Source organism: Fundulus heteroclitus, chromosome 14, assembly GCF_011125445.2.
Source record: "Fundulus heteroclitus isolate FHET01 chromosome 14, MU-UCD_Fhet_4.1, whole genome shotgun sequence".
In the NCBI taxonomy this organism is placed as follows: Eukaryota; Metazoa; Chordata; class Actinopteri; order Cyprinodontiformes; family Fundulidae; genus Fundulus; species Fundulus heteroclitus.
In genome coordinates, this window is record NC_046374.1 from 14,768,002 (window position 1) to 14,783,751 (window position 15,750).

At 42.9% G+C, this 15,750-nt stretch overlaps 1 protein-coding gene across 1 annotated transcript in view; it reads left to right on the top strand.

Moving 5' to 3' along the window:
• Window positions 1-257: 257 nt before the first annotated feature.
• The window catches only part of slc7a8a (solute carrier family 7 member 8a), a 33,652-nt gene continuing 18,159 nt past the window's right edge, over window positions 258-15,750 (top strand). The window contains exons 1-3 of the mRNA XM_012851442.3: window positions 258-1,268; window positions 9,906-10,110; window positions 15,224-15,375. Coding sequence (XP_012706896.2) covers window positions 1,139-1,268; window positions 9,906-10,110; window positions 15,224-15,375 — 487 coding nt within the window. The 5' untranslated portion in view covers window positions 258-1,138. The remainder of the gene's footprint in view (window positions 1,269-9,905; window positions 10,111-15,223; window positions 15,376-15,750) is intronic.

Below are 15,750 nucleotides of genomic sequence, written 5' to 3' on the forward strand. Positions count from 1 at the left end.
TGGGCCACCTAGCAATTAGTAAAGGAAAACTCCTCTTCAGGTAAACTTTATCAGGAGTTTAACAGTAATTCATGTTGTAACAAAATGCGCCTTGCGTGAACAAGCGTGGATGGAGCAGACAGCTGTGCAGCAGGGAACGTCAGCGTTTTTTTTTTTAAAAAAAAAGGGCTAAATTTAGAAGCAGCCTTTCTGCTGCCTCCTGAATAATAAGTTCAGCCCTCCCTGACAGAAGCTGAGCTGAGACATAACGCAACGGTAAGGTGGGGAGCTGTTACATAGACAGCTCTCTCTCTCCCAGGAGGAGAGGGTACACTTCCAGCAGGAGCAGATCTGGTTCAACAGCTGCCGGTTGAGGAGGGGAGGAAACGAGAATTTATAAAAAGGGAGGGGTCAGAAAAGCTGGAAGTTGGGGTGGAAAAAGAAGAACAAGCTGAAGGAGGCAGACATGGGGCGGTGCTATAATGTTTTTATATGAAGGACAGTATGGAAATCAACCCAAACACGAGCTCTTCTCTCCCATCTCTGGAAGACTGAAGAAACAGGCCAGGCTGCTGCTTTGCTTTCTCCTTCTGCGCAAAGAGGCGATGTGTGTGCCTGTTCTCCTCACACATGGGACGAGAACGCTGCGAGAGCTTTAGATTTTTTTTTTATTGCATCTGAGAAGTGCTTTGTCGCTTTAAATCGCACAGGAAGCACTAATAAATTATAAAGCCATCGGAATATGCGCTTTTATGCCTCTCCGGTCAGTCTGCCAGTGCGTATTTACTCCAGACAGGAATATAAAAAAAATATTTCTAGTCTGGATAGTTTTGTAAAGGCCTGCGGCTTATGTTCAACCTTTCTCTGATTGCTTTTTTTTTTCTTCTTAAATTCAGTTTTTAACCCTTAACAACCGTCACCAAAGGCTGCTGACAGCGCAAAAAAAAAGGGACAATCCTTCCTCATCAGATAAAGCGCGGCACGTTTCAGTGACCGTTGTCCTCCGCGCAGGGAGGACGTTTGCGCACAAGGCGAGAGACGCGCAGGGGGGCCAGCATCAGGTGCCACGAGGAGGGGGAAAAACGACAAAACTTAGAAAAACGACAAAAAAAGAAAAATAATAACAAGAAGAAAAGCAACTGAATTTGTCAAGGACAAGATGACGGACGGGCCAAGACAGCGGAGCAGCACGGCGGGCTCCGCCAAGGATGCGGCCGCTCCGAAGGAGTCTGGCGGAGTTGCGCTCAAGAAGGAGATCGGACTTGTGAGCGCCTGTGGGATCATAGTTGGTGAGTGACTGCTTCCCCCTCGCCTGCTTTATTCTTGCTTGTGCTTCACAATAATATAAAAAAAACGAAGCTGCTGTGGACTCAGAGTAATGAAAAGTAAAGCTTTTGGTCAAAGCAGGTGTCCACACCCGTCAGATTTATTTATAAGTAAAAACTGAAATGACAACCCCTGAAAGCTTCCCTTTTATCACTAAAACTTTCATCATCTCTCTCTAACTCCCCCACCTCTGCTGTTCACACAGGAGTTTGTAGACTCACATGACTGGCACGCTTGCAGGTCTGTGGGGGTACATGTTTCCACACATATAGAGACTGAAATGTTTGGCAAATAAGAATATTTGCCGACTCCATGGGTGGTGTCTGTGGACATCAGGGTTCAGGTCTTGCAACTCAACTAGATTTAGGTGCTGCAGCCACGTTTCTGGGTGGAGATGGTGTATTCAGGATGTGTAGTGCTTGTTTTCTGCCATTGGTAGCATTTTGAATGTGTTGCCGGGTTTCTTTTTCTGAGCAATTCAACGCATCTTACTCTTCCAACAGATTTATAGACTTTTTTCCAGCTGAGCCATAGATGCATGCTGCTCCTCCAGAGCTAGCTTGGTCCTCTTGGTTGCTTCTCTGATCAATGCACTCCTGACCCAGCCTGTCGGTTTATGTAGGTGGCCACGCCTTACAGGTTCACAATTGTGCCCTTTACAGTTTTAGACCATGAACTGAACATTGCTCTGGGAGATTCATTCATGACCTAAATCTGATTTAAACTTCCCCACAACTTTCTCCTTGACCTGTCTGCTGTGTTCTTCAGTCTTCGTGATGCTGCTCGTTCCCTGATGTTCTCCAACAAACCTCTGAGGAATTCACAAAGCAGCCAGATTTACGCTGGCATTAGATTACACGCAAAACGGTCTCTTTGTAACATTTAAGCAAGACAAAATGTGAAAAAGGGCAAAGTTGTTAGGACATTTTTTTTTTTTTTTTTTTACAAGACACTGCAGTTCAAAGAGAAGGCGCTCAAAGGCAGAGATAAGACGTTCCCTGCTGGTGCCGTCGTGTTTAATAGCTTTTGAGTTGGACTAATATCAATCAATTAATTTTGGATGAGCAGGGTTAAAGTTTTAATAATGCAACAGAAAACCTGCAGCGCTTGAAACAGGACAAACAGGACATGAAACAACAGCAACAAAGCAGCGTAATGAAACAATCCAGCAAGGAACAATAAAATACCAGGAGCCTAAATACTGAAGCAGGGGAGAGGAGAATGAAATTGATTGCAGGTGAGTTAATCAGGGGATTAGGAACAGTTGTGGAAGAGACCAAACAAGGAAGGCAGAGGGAAGGTGAGCTAGACACAAAAAAACTACAAACCAAGGGGAATAGACTAACACAGATCTAAGATAAATAAATCCAAAGTCACAAAAACAGAAAATGTGAAAAAAATAAGAAACTAAACACAAATTAATGAACTAATATGGTAACAAAGAAATAGACTGAATTTGGTAAGACCTGTTGAACACAAAGAGTCCCCTGCTGGAATGCCTTTTGATTGGGGAGTTGTGGAAAGAGACGAGAACACTGGAGGCACAGGAGGCCGGCGACGACATCGTCAGGAGGCCGACCAGGAGGCGTGGAGAAGGCACAGTGGAGCTCTGGAGACTGGTCAACGTAACTCTGGAGAGTGACGTGCATGGTGGAGGGATTCTCAAAGAAGCTCAGAGCTTTAGAACAGGAATGTGAGACAGAGTCGAGCCCATCCAGTCCCCCTTGTTTAAGAACAGACATGAGATCTGAGGATCAGGAACAGAGGGAGAAGTAGAGCCACAGAAGGCTGAGGAGTAGTTCCTGGAGACATTGCAGGACTGCACAGAGAGGGTTCTACTAGCTATTGTCACAGGTGAGGAGGGAGCTGCTGTGGAAGCCGCCCTGTGCTGTAGACTACTGAGGGATGCTGGGGATGCAGATGGTGGCCCTGGAGAGACCTGGGTGGGATGAGGAGATGGTGAGGGGCTAAAACAGGCGGGGGCGGAGATGATGTGTGGACCTATGCAGTGAAGTGTCTCCTGTCTTCCACCTTAGACCGTACCTGCACTAGTTTAGTTCCCCAGCAGGCTTTCTCCTGCTCCATCTCAAGGCCGTATTTCTAGATTATCATGTACGTTTTTCTGTGCCTTGTCCAGCTGCTGCTGCTGGATCCACCGCTGCTCAGGCCCATCGTGCGCTTGGTCCATTCTTTGGCTGGGTTCTTGTCATGTTTTATACGTTGTGAGTAGGCATTGTGTCGGTTTTAATAGTAAAACATCTTGAGCAGGAGGAGCAGGACATGAAGCACGGGTGAAGTAACGGGCAGAAGAATCCAGGCAGGAACCAACTAGGAAGGCTGAGGGAAGGGTGAGAAATGAGCACAAAGGAAGCAGAGCTAGACACAGAAACTACAAACCAAGGGGCAAAACACTGATCCAACAGAAATAAACCCAAATGCATAAAGAACAGAACCAAAGAATGAACTAAGAAACTATACAAAGGAATGAACCAGTATGGCAACACCTTTAAACAACAATGAACACAGAGAAATAAGCACAAAAACAACTGAAAACCAAATAGCCGCGCATCGTATCAGTTCCTGGGAGGTCACATTGATCTGCATTGTTTCATTTACTGTTAGGATCTCTGTTTCTCCAGGCTTATCAGAAAACACTGCAGCCAAAGTACAGCCTAACAAGTTACAATCCCTTTCAGCACCTATTTTATATGAATATTCATTAAATAAAAACAATCTGCAGCATCCTATCTCTGCCATCAGCTTCTTCATTAAAGCTAACTTTGCACAGAGCCTGTGTAATGACGCAGAGAGGGTGACGGGGCGGCGCTGGGGTCGGCCAGGCTGAAACAATGCAGAGGACAAACATGTAAAGATAACTCCATCAAGCCGATCAATACTGACTCATGGGCTCAAAAACATGCAGCAGGATGTCCAGACGGAGTCAGGCTGATCGTCACTGGATGGAAGGAGGTGACTCAGTCGGGTGTTTCCAAGGTAACGGGAGGAAAGAGAGAGGGGGGGGGGGGGGACTGAAGGTGACGGCGAGAGTGCGAACAGCACAAGAATCGCTACAAGAGTACAAGCCAAAGAGGCTGGGAAAGGATAAGAAGATATGAAAAGAACCAGTTGGAGGTTTAAATCCTGCTTTTTTTTTATTATTTATGAATTAATTAATTACCGAGTCCATCTTTTAATTTTCATTTGACCAAACACTGACTGATTATCAAGCACAAATGCCCCACCTAACTAACGATCTTTTACTCTAAAATCTACTACAACAACAAAAAATTAGGTTTTATCATCAGAGCCAGAAGAAAGCTTTTGTGTCTTCTTCCAATCACACTTTCCTGTCGATCATAGCTGGTGCATAAAATAGAAAGAAAAGCTTGGTGTTTTTTTCGGCTCCCCTTTTAGTGGGCTTAGTTCAGCTTCTGTGCAGTTAGCATCGACAATCCAACCACAACAATATCACAAGATCAAAGTGTGTTAGGCAACCCCGGCACAATGTCCATAACTGAAGGTGATCAAGCCTTTCAGGCTGTGGTCGATCCACTAATTCAGTGCTTCAAAAGTCAGAATAAAGCCCACATGGGGAAAGAAACATCAGATTCATATCCAATATAGGACCACATATAAATGTTGTCTAGTTCTGATTTGTTTTTATTTTATTTTAAATCAGGTTTTAGAGAGTTATACAAAATCAGAGTTGGGTCACCTTTGGGCAAAAAAGTCAGATTTGGGACACCTTTGTTTGCAGCAAAGCAGAAAGGCCTTAGCCACAGATTGAGGTTTCTGCTATAAACGCTCCAGGTGGGGTTGGAAATGGAAATGGAGTGACTAAAAATACACGAGTTTGTGGAAAAGCACATGTTGATCACTGTTGAGTATAGTGGAGGATCTGTGATACTCTGGTCCTCTTTCTCTTTTAAAGGCCTCGGGAACTTCAGACCCTACTGACTTTACCCGTAAAGTGGGAATAGGTCATCTGGGTCTTTTAAAAGCCTGATCAACCAAAAACATAATATGTCCAAATCAACACAGAAGTGGTTCATCGGACACAAAATGACCTTCTTTCAGGGCTACATCAGTAATCAGGCTTAGAGAAAATCTGTGGGCTGAGCTGAAAAGAAAAGAAAGAATAAGGAAGCCACGACTCCAAAAAATTCAGCGATTGTGCAAAGAGGAAGATTTCTCTCAGTATGCTGCAACACTGTGAAAATGTTAGAAGAATAAATATTTTTGCTTTATTCGTCCCCCTTAAGAAATTTACAAATATCATAATTTGAATTTTTCTAAATTGTCTAGTGTGAGAGTGCCAAGTAATGTGACACAAGGAGGTCATAGCTCTGAGAAATTAAACGTATTACTACAATTCAACAGGAGATAATGATTGCATCACTTAATTACGCTCTCTCCATTCATCTTCTAAACATTAACGAAGAAGCTGGCAGAGCTGTCCCTCCAGCTCAGAGGATTTACAGCTGTTCAGAGTCCTCAAAGTCCTCAGATCGCTCACCTGCGTCGGTGCCAAGGCGCTCGTCCTTGACCGAGTAACTCATTCATGCTGTGTGAGGGACAGACGTGAGCTCGGGGGATCTGCCGGGTTCCTGTCGCTGTGAGCGCCGCCCGCTGGGTTTCCGTCACAAGGTGCCGGAGTACAGAAGGACTTCAAACGCTTTTATGGTCCATTGTACATTTTTATCTAACACATAAATCCAGTAACGTGCACCGCCACCGATTACGGATTTCTAGTGAACTTTTGGTCCGCTGAGAGAAGGACTCCACCCTGATAATGCTGTTTTATCAGCTGCCGGGGGATCACAGCGTCTTGCTGATGTACTAGTACACCTTTGTTACATTACACACCGCAAGTTCATTTTATTGGGATGGAGTGAATCATTTTAGGAAATAACATTTAAAGGTTGGTGTGCAGCTGTATTTAGCCTCCTGAGCTGACTTTCTTCCATGGGCTCCAACCCTGTCCCCTTCATCTCTGAACACCTTGGTCGCTCCCGTTGAAGAAAAGCATCCCACAGCATAATGCTCTCGTTAATTGTCTAATTGGTTTTCTACACTCAGCACTTTCCATGTTTGATGGTGGTCTCATCTAACCATTGCTTTGCTTGGTTTTGGCAACTTTTTATGGCTTTCTGTCAACCAAGGCTTGTTTGCATGATCTGTTCTTTGTGTCTTTTAATAGCACTGGTTCTTAGTCATCATTTAAGCTTAAAAATAGCCTGTTTTTACTGCTGCAAAGCCTCCCAAATGATCTTGGATGTATTAATGGCATTAAACTGTTTGTTGGCTCCCTCTTGTACTCTTTTGCCAACTATCGTCTAGTCCAATTCAAGCTCATAGGTGTGTGCCGGAGCCTGCAGACTTGGTGCTGACTCAGCTTGGTGGCTGTTTGAACACTTATTGCTGAGGAGGCAATGCGAGAATTAATCTAAGTGTGTTTTGAATGAGCTGATTAGATCTGCATAATGAGGCTCTGCACAAACAGAGCTTCTCGGTGGTTGCCGGCCTCAGCCACACGAAACAGGAAGGCCCTGACAAAAGGCGACATTTTTGGAATCAAAATGTGCATCAGCATGCACGTTTTTCACTTTGATTTTTTTTAGCATAAAAGTTCACTTAAGTTCTTCTGTATTGCTTGCAAACCCTACAAGAACTATTAACGTCCGTGCATCAGCTTTCACCTAGCCCAGATTGGGTTCAGGAGGGAACCCCAGCCACATCCTCCAGCTCATTCTGTCGAAGCGCACCCAGACCAGACGGGATATTTAAAGTCCCTCCATCAAGTTCTGGGTCATTGGGCCCACCCAATGGGATGTGTCTGGAAAACCCCTAAAGGGAAGCCACCAGGGGGCGTCCGGATCAGATGCCCAAACCACCAGAAGCCATTGCTTCTATGCATCATCTCCTTTCAATGCAGAGAAGCAGTGGCTCTACTTTGAGCTCCCTCAGGATAACGGATCCCCTCACCTTATCTCGCTGAGCCCGGCCACCCTCCTTTTATTTTGTATTCAGGATTTACCGTGATTCAATAATTACCATTCGTGTGCTTTTCTTTCTTCTTCCTATGCTTAAAAATTGGCAATAGATTACAAAATGTTGTAAATCATTTAGTAAATTTCATTGTAAAATATATGTTTTAAATGACAGGAGTTTAATGCACGACTGAGGCTGCAGGTTTCTTGCAGCCATAAAGATAAATCAAAGTTCACCAGAAGCAGATACGTGCTCTTCCTTTGTAAAACACCTGTACAGTCATAAAAAAAGAGGATACTAAAATGTGTGAAAATAGGTCCCGCTGATCTCTGCAAAAAAAAAAAAAAGGTAAGCTGATATTTCCAAAACTAAGTAATCTGATGGCTCGGGGGTTTTGTTTTGCTAATACGCTGCTTCTTAAAAGTGACGCAGGGAGTTCGGTCGCCGTTCAGAAACGGCCAGCTGGTTGGGAGCAGTCTGTGTCAATAGTAATAATCAAAAAAAGAGAGAAAAACGTCAACCTAGAGATAAATGGGAAGAAGAACAGGAAACATGAAGATTCCCTAACAGTCAGCAGTCCAGCAGACGTCTGCGCAGCAGAGCCGCACATTACGACGAATGCACAGCTTGCACATTTGATCACCTCTGCACGGGATCAGAATCAGACTGCTGGTCAGCCGACTCAGTAAACTTAACCAAAGTTTGTCTCACAGAAGAAGCTGATCTGAGAGGGTGGAAGCCGTAAAACCGAGGGCTGAGTCAGCACAGAGAAGCTTTTTTTTTTTTTTTTCTGTGGTGTTAAGGGTCGGTGCTGTAGACCCCTACTGTTATAAAAATGTCAAGGTAATCAACGGAGGGCAGGAATCTTTGTTCATTCTGCCTGTAAGTGGAGTTGCAGAATCCGACAGGTGTCCGTAAAACTGTTAGCTGGAAAGAACAGATATAAGCACATGTCAAAAGTTTTAGGCTTAATTGACCCTTAAACCTGACCAAAGGCAAGCCTTACCGCTGTCATTTCAAACTGAATCTTTGACCTGCTCATTTTATGTGTCCAGACTCTTTCAGTCATAAGATCTAATCTCATAGATTTTAAAATACATCCAAATTTTAGCACTTTGTTTCACCGACACTAATTAGTCATACTGCTTACTACGCTTTATGGGCAGCGCTAGGAGCGAAAGTAGACCAACAATGTGACACTATCATTCATAACTCTGACTTTTGTACTGTTGCATGCCCCTCAGCCGATCCTCCAGCTCGTCATGAGCCGAAGCCAGCGATCTTTGACTTCTTCCTGCCTTACGCAGAGCGACATCCCAGTAAATCCTGAGCCTGACTGGATGTTCCTGACCTCTCCTGGCCATCGTTGTATCAGAGGCAGCAGCTCTTTCATGTCGGCCAATCAGCGTTCCCTCCGACTTTCCGTGAAAACGGTCTGTCAGGACATTGTTCTCCGTCCCCCCCCCCCTTCTGCGTCCACCTCTAATCCCTCTTTGCACTCGTTCACCCCTGCTTTCTGTCTTTCTCATATCTCTGCAAAGTCAGCACAATACAACCCTATTTCTTTTTGACGCCCTCCCATCCGAGTCTGTGAGCTTTTTTCTGCTTAGTTCCCCTTTAACTGCTGTGCGCTAATGTGGCGAATAAAATGACAATCATTTGATAAATTAGGACAACATGCAAAAAGTTAGAGACACAAAAATGAGTAAATAGCCCTAGTTTAAAAAAAAAACTCACTTGATGCAGGTAGAGACAGAAAGACATTGGGGAAAGAAAATGTTACCTGAGGTGAAACAAAAATTGAAGTAAAAGCATCAGCAGGGCCTGGTGCTTCACGATCGGCTTTAAACGGCCGGTTGTTGCATTTATTCGTACTAAATTTGGCCACCGCCTTCCTGAAAACGCCACTGCCCTGCGCGCTGATCTCGGTTGATCACAGGAAAAAAAAAAAAACAATGCAAACAGAATTAGCTGGAGCACAAGCAGACTGAAAATGTGTTACTGTATGTGAGGTTTCGTCATACTGTACAGAAGCCTTGGTGTTGATTGATGAGGACAGAAGAATGCCCTAAAAACAGGGCTGTTTAAAATGGGGCCTAGGGGCAATTTGCAGCCCTTGGAAGGATTTTGTGATGTCTTTTTATTCACCGTGTATTTTTTGCTTTCATTTAAAAATTTCTAGAAAGCCAGACCACAAACACTGAGCCAGTTTTTTTTTTTTTTGTTTATTTTAAGAAAAAGACTTGGGCTCACCGATTAATTAAACTTAACAAGACAATGTCAAACAGAGACTGACCACATTCCAAACCTATTGATCACAATCATCAAAAAAATTTAAACCAACAACTAAAAAAACAGTTTACAAAACCTTAGGAAGTAGTAGGCTATTATATTAATAAGGCAAACAAGTGGTACCCTTTTTATGTCTCAGATCTACAATGATATGCAGATTAGTTTTTCACCACCGAGTGTTTTTACATTTCAAGTTTGAGCTGAGAGAAACGTTTAAAGCTCATCCAAAGCCTGCTGTATTTTACATGATTAACAGAAGAAAAAAAAACTTAATATGTGCTTAACCCACACTGAAATCGTACACCTCTCTCCACCAGGTAACATTATTGGCTCGGGTATCTTCGTCAGTCCGAAGGGAGTGCTGGAGAACGCCAGCTCCGTGGGTTTGGCCCTGATCGTCTGGATCATCACGGGCATCATCACCGCCATTGGAGCGCTGTGCTATGCAGAGCTGGGTGTCACCATCCCCAAATCAGGGGGGGACTACTCCTACGTGAAGGACATATTCGGAGGACTGGCTGGGTAAGCGTGCACGTTCAGACACCCATATGGCAGGAATAATTAAATGAGCATTCAGCCACGATTTTGCGTAATGGTGAATAGTTGGTGGGATTTCTCCTGCTTTTTAGCATCACTACAACCATAGATTGAGACGGCCGCTTATTCCTTACAGCACTGACTACTCCACAGTCACTGTTGCCCCTGTTGTTTTATTCCTATTGGTATTTTACTTGGTACACTTTAAGGCAAAATTAATCTACTAAATTCATTTTGAGATGAGATCTTATAAGTCACATTTCAATTCAATTCAATTTTATTTATATAGGGCCAATTCATGAAACATGTCATCTCAAAGCACTTTCCAAAGTCAAATTCAATCAGATTATACAGATTGGATCAGATTAAACAGATTGATAAAAAGGTTTCCTATCTAAGGAAACCCAGTTGATTGCATCAAAGTCTCGACAAGCAGCATTCACTCCTGGGGAACCGTAGAGCTACAGGGAGAGTCGTCTGCATTGTACATGGCTTTGCAGCAATCCCTCATACTGAGCAAGCATGAAGCGACAGTGGGAAGAAAAACTCCCCGTTAACAGGAAGGAAAAACCTCCAGCAGAACCGGGCTCAGTATGAACGGTCATCTGCCTCGACCGACTGGGGGTTAGAGAAGACAGAGCAGAGACACAACAAGAGAGACAAAAAAGCACAGAAGCACACATTGATCTAGTAATCTGTTCTACATTAGATGGTAATAGCAGGTGATCTGTCTTCCCTAGATGATTTCATAGATAACAGAACGCCAGACCAGGTGTACCTACTATGAAGAAAAAAATGACAGGGAACAACAAGTTAAAAGCTGAAATATAAACAAGCAATGCAAAACTGGAGAACAGTAGGAGAAGGGCCTTATGCTTATGCTTAGTTTGTTTACTCTACTACACGATGTAGGCCCACAATGCAATGCCAACCTGGCTAGGGAAAAAATGTTTGGATCGTTTTTTAATTGACTAAACACCTCAACGTAAAGTTGTAAGACTGCACCTGATCACCAGGGTTGGGGAAAGATGCAAAACTAAATGTGGTTACACATGGCTCAGGTGACATCCAGACAACAGCCTCTCTGTGTTCATCCTGAAAGCCTGTAAAAGCTTGGGAACTGAGCAAAGTAGCAAAAACAAACAACATTATAGAACAATGTGGCTTGTGAGCGTGGATTTCACACGCCGCTTGCCTGGGACCAATCTGTAAACACAGATCGGAGCATTGTGTTGTTTTTTTTTTCCCAGTTTTCAAAAGGACACATACTATCAGGGAGGAATTTAACCAGACATAACAGCCACAGATTGTTTTTTTGTGTCTTTGTAGAGCGACAATCAATACACATCAATGAGCATTTACGTCCAGGGACTTTGTAGCTCGCGGCTTCGGATGCTTGGTTTGAAGTGCTTCCCCGTGCCCCTTGTTTGACACAAATAAACCACGTTCAAATGCAGATTGTCTTTGTTGTGTTCATGTACAGCATGCGCGCATGCATGGGGGGCTGAATGCGTGTCTCCGTGTCCATGTAAATGTCAATAAATTGAAAGGCCAAAAACGTTGTTGTTGTTGTAGCCGGGCAAAGCTGCGTTCCTAGAAGCGGACAAACGAAAGGATATTAGTTCAGGTACAAAGACCCATTGTTATTTCACGCCCGTACGAGACAGGATGAAGGAAGTATTTTTGTAGAATTTGCTCAAGTTCGATGCAAATGAATAATAATCACACAAGATGAATCTTAAAATACCTCCCGTCTGTCCACGCGTACAGGGCCGTGCAAGAGAATTCATATCTGTTGAACTTTTTTTAATGTTTTTTTTACCTTAGAACCACAAACCTGAGTGTATTTCATTTGGGTGTCATGTGACAGACCAATGCAAAGTAGCACATAATTATAAAGAGAACGGGAAATTAAACATGATTTTCCGAATTTTTACAAATAAAAATTAAGAAAATGTAATTACATTCTACTGGCCTTACTCTGAGGACCTTTTAGTAAACAATCCTCTGGATCCACTTCTTGGCAGAAATCACCCTTTTTTTTTTAAAGAAAATCCAAATCTGGGAAATTTAATCTCAGTATAAATCAAGCTGTTCTTTGAAGGCCTCAGAGGTTTGTTGGAGAGTATCAGTGAACCAACAGCAACACGAAGACTAAGTCACACGGCAACAAGGTCACAGAGAAAGTAAAGCAGGTTTAGGTCATAAAACATTTGACAAAGCTCTAAATATTTCACTGGCATCAGCTCATTCCATGGCGTGAACATGTAAAAAGTGTGGAACGACTGTAAACCTACAGAGCAATGGCTGTCCACCTAAACCAGGGGTGTCAAACTCATTTCTATATGGGGCCACTTTGGCGTCATGAAGTCATTAAAAGGGCCGGTTGCACGTGTATAGACGATACTTTTCATTTCATAATTTCATTCCAGTTCACATAGAAGTAAAAAAAAATGCACAGTAACATAAAAGTAGCAACCCTAGGCCCAATTTATACAGTTTATCTGCAAAAAAAAGTTGATATTGGGGTGAGTTACACTTACAGGAGGCACAGATTTAGCCACTTTATACACTTTAAATGGATATATGCCTCTACTTTATGACACGATGTGCCTTTTTTTTTGGCTCTTGAGGGCCGGATAAATTACCTTGACCGGCCGGATTCGGCCCGCGGGCCTTGAGTTTGACACCTGTGACCTAAACTAACAGGCCAGGCAAGGAGAGCATTAATCAGAGAAGCAGCCCTCTGGAGGAGCTGCAGATATCCACAGCTCAGGTGGAATAATCTGTTGACAGGAAAACATTTGGTTGAGCAGCTCACATATCTGCACTGCAAAAACAGAATTAAAAATTTGTAACATTTTTCTTGAAATTAGTGTATTTGTCCTTGATTTGAGCAGGTAAATAAAGATTATCCGCCAATAGCAAGAGTATTTTTACCCCTAAAATAAGATAATTAGATATAATGCACTGGAAATAAGATGATGGAGATGAATTCTTCCTATTTTAAGTGCAAAAATCTTATTCCTTTGGCAGATTATCTTATTTACCTACTCAAATAAAGTACAAATACACTCATTTCAAGAAGATTTCATCTTATTTTTAGTTCTGTTTTTGCAGTGTGACCTTTGTGGAAGAAAGGCATCGTTGAAAGGAAGTCTTGTTTGCAGTTTGTCAGAACCAAAGCAAAGGACCATGTAAACACACGAAGGAAGGGGTTCTGGTCACAGTGTCACTATAATGGAGTGATTTAGATCAAGACATATTCTGTATAGCACAAATGCACACCACCCTTTTCAGATTGTTATTTGACAAACATTACCCATAATGCACCTCTCTCTGTGGCTCTCACATCAGATCTGTACAAAATAGTTTGCCGATTGTGAAAATGTGAAAATGAGTGTGAGTATTCCTGCAAACCGGTGTATATTATCTGTTTTTCAGTTTACATTTTTCCCGTTTAGGAAATATTAAGGAGAAGAATCCCAGGTTTTACCAACAATGCTTTTGCATGCGCACGGTTAAAAAGAAGCTTTAAAAACAAATAAGGTGCCTCGGTTCATAACGTCATGTTAGCGTGTGCTCAACGACTCCCCTAGAGAGTTGTCTTTGTTCGATGTAAAGTTTATTTGGTACGATGTTCAGCAGTATCAGCAGGCCCTCTGAACTTAATCTGTTTAGTGTGAAAAAAAAAATGGAACACGTCTTTGAAAAGTGAAGTTATAAAAGAAGACAAAAGGCACATCAGAATAAACAGAGCGGCTAATGTGCGTCACAGCACCCGTGTCTTTTATCTGCACTGCTCTTTAATCTACATGCATGAGAACATTCCAGGGGGCTAAAGTCCCATTAGCACAGTCAGGTGTAATGATCCCATCAGAAGATTGGAGCGGGTTTCGTGGAAGTACCGCGTTCCTGGTTTGTCCTCCTGAACTGCGATAAACCCCAGAGAGCTCTTCTGCCGTCCCTCATCCCGGCTCTGTGCATCAATCAGTCCGAGTGTCACCGTTTGTTTCCTTTGCTTTGTTCCTAGGTTCGCTTTGCTCTTATCTTAGGTGCAGGTCTTCTAGTTTGAATCAATATTCATTTCTTAACATCTGAGTCAGCTGATTTGCTGCTTTGCACAGGACTAATGAATGTCCTGCCCTGGGTCGTTTGAATATAAATAATGTCTGTCTTTTAATCCACTTTTGATGAGCGTATTGCATATTATGATGATAATGTTTCTCAGAAGAATGTGAAGCAAAGTGAGGAGTAGCCTAAATGGCCTAAGGTAAACTCTGTTGTTGCACCAGCAAACTAGGAAAAAAATGGGAGGAAGTCTTTGCTGACCACAATGAAGTAGGTCAAAAAACAAAAAGCTTATGGTGTTACAACATGGGATTTCCACCATTGTGTTTCTTTTCACAGCTCTCAGATACTCATACATTTCAATTCAATTCTATTAAATTTTATTTATATAGCGCCAATTCATGAAACATGTCATCTCAAGGCACTTTACAAAGTAAAAATCAATCAGATTATACAGATTGGTCAAAAGTTTCCTATATAAGGTAATCAGTTGATTGCATCAATTCTTGACAAGCAGCATTCACTCCTGGGGAACCGTAGAGTCACAGGGAGAGTCGTCTGCATTGTCCATGGCTTTGCTGAAATCCCTCATACTGAGCAAGCATGAAGCGACAGTGGAGAGAAAAACTCCCCATTAACGGAAGGAAACCTCCGGCAGAACCAGGCTCAGTATGAACGGTCATCTGCCTCGACCGACTGGGGGTTAGAGAAGACAGAGCAGAGACACAACAAGAGAGACAAAAAAGCACAGAAGCACACATTGATCCAGTAATCTGTTCTACATTAGATGTAGAATATGCTTTCAATTTGAGAAGTTTTCTATCTTTGCAATAAAACATAAAGAAAATTGCCTTTTTAATTTTGCTGTATTAGTGATTACTGACTGATCAAGCAATACAAGGAGCATTGTCACAGTAAATTTAGTGGATTTAAGATAAAGCAAAGCATAAAACTATAACATCTAAAAAAAAAAAATCCTTGAGCTGCAGATAGCATGTGTCTTTATTACTGTGTCTCTTTGCTTTAGGTTCCTGCGGCTGTGGATCGCCGTGTTGGTCATCTATCCGACCAACCAGGCCGTGATTGCTCTGACGTTCTCCAACTACGTCCTCCAGCCTCTGTTCCCCACCTGTTTTCCACCGGAGAACGGCCTGAGGCTGCTGGCTGGTGTCTGTCTCCGTGAGTAACATGTTGTTGGATACACATACACCCACAGACACGCACAGGCCTCTATCCAGACCTTTATACAGCTCTCTGCAACATCTACAGCCACAAGGACCAGTAGCTGTTCTTTCTATAGGGTGAAGGTGTATTGGCAGTCGCCCAGGGCGGCATCAGAAAAGGGGGTTAGTTCCCTATAAAACAATAACGTAACTCATCCTGGGACATCCTTGCTTCTTTTAGCTAAAATCTCCTGCCTTTAGCAATGTAATCAACAAGGTTGCAGGAATCCGATTTTCTCACATTAGGACTGTTCTGATGCTGTGCTTGGGGGAGAACATACTGCAAAACATGTTGTCATAATCAGGTACAATTTAAGTTACAGGTACAATT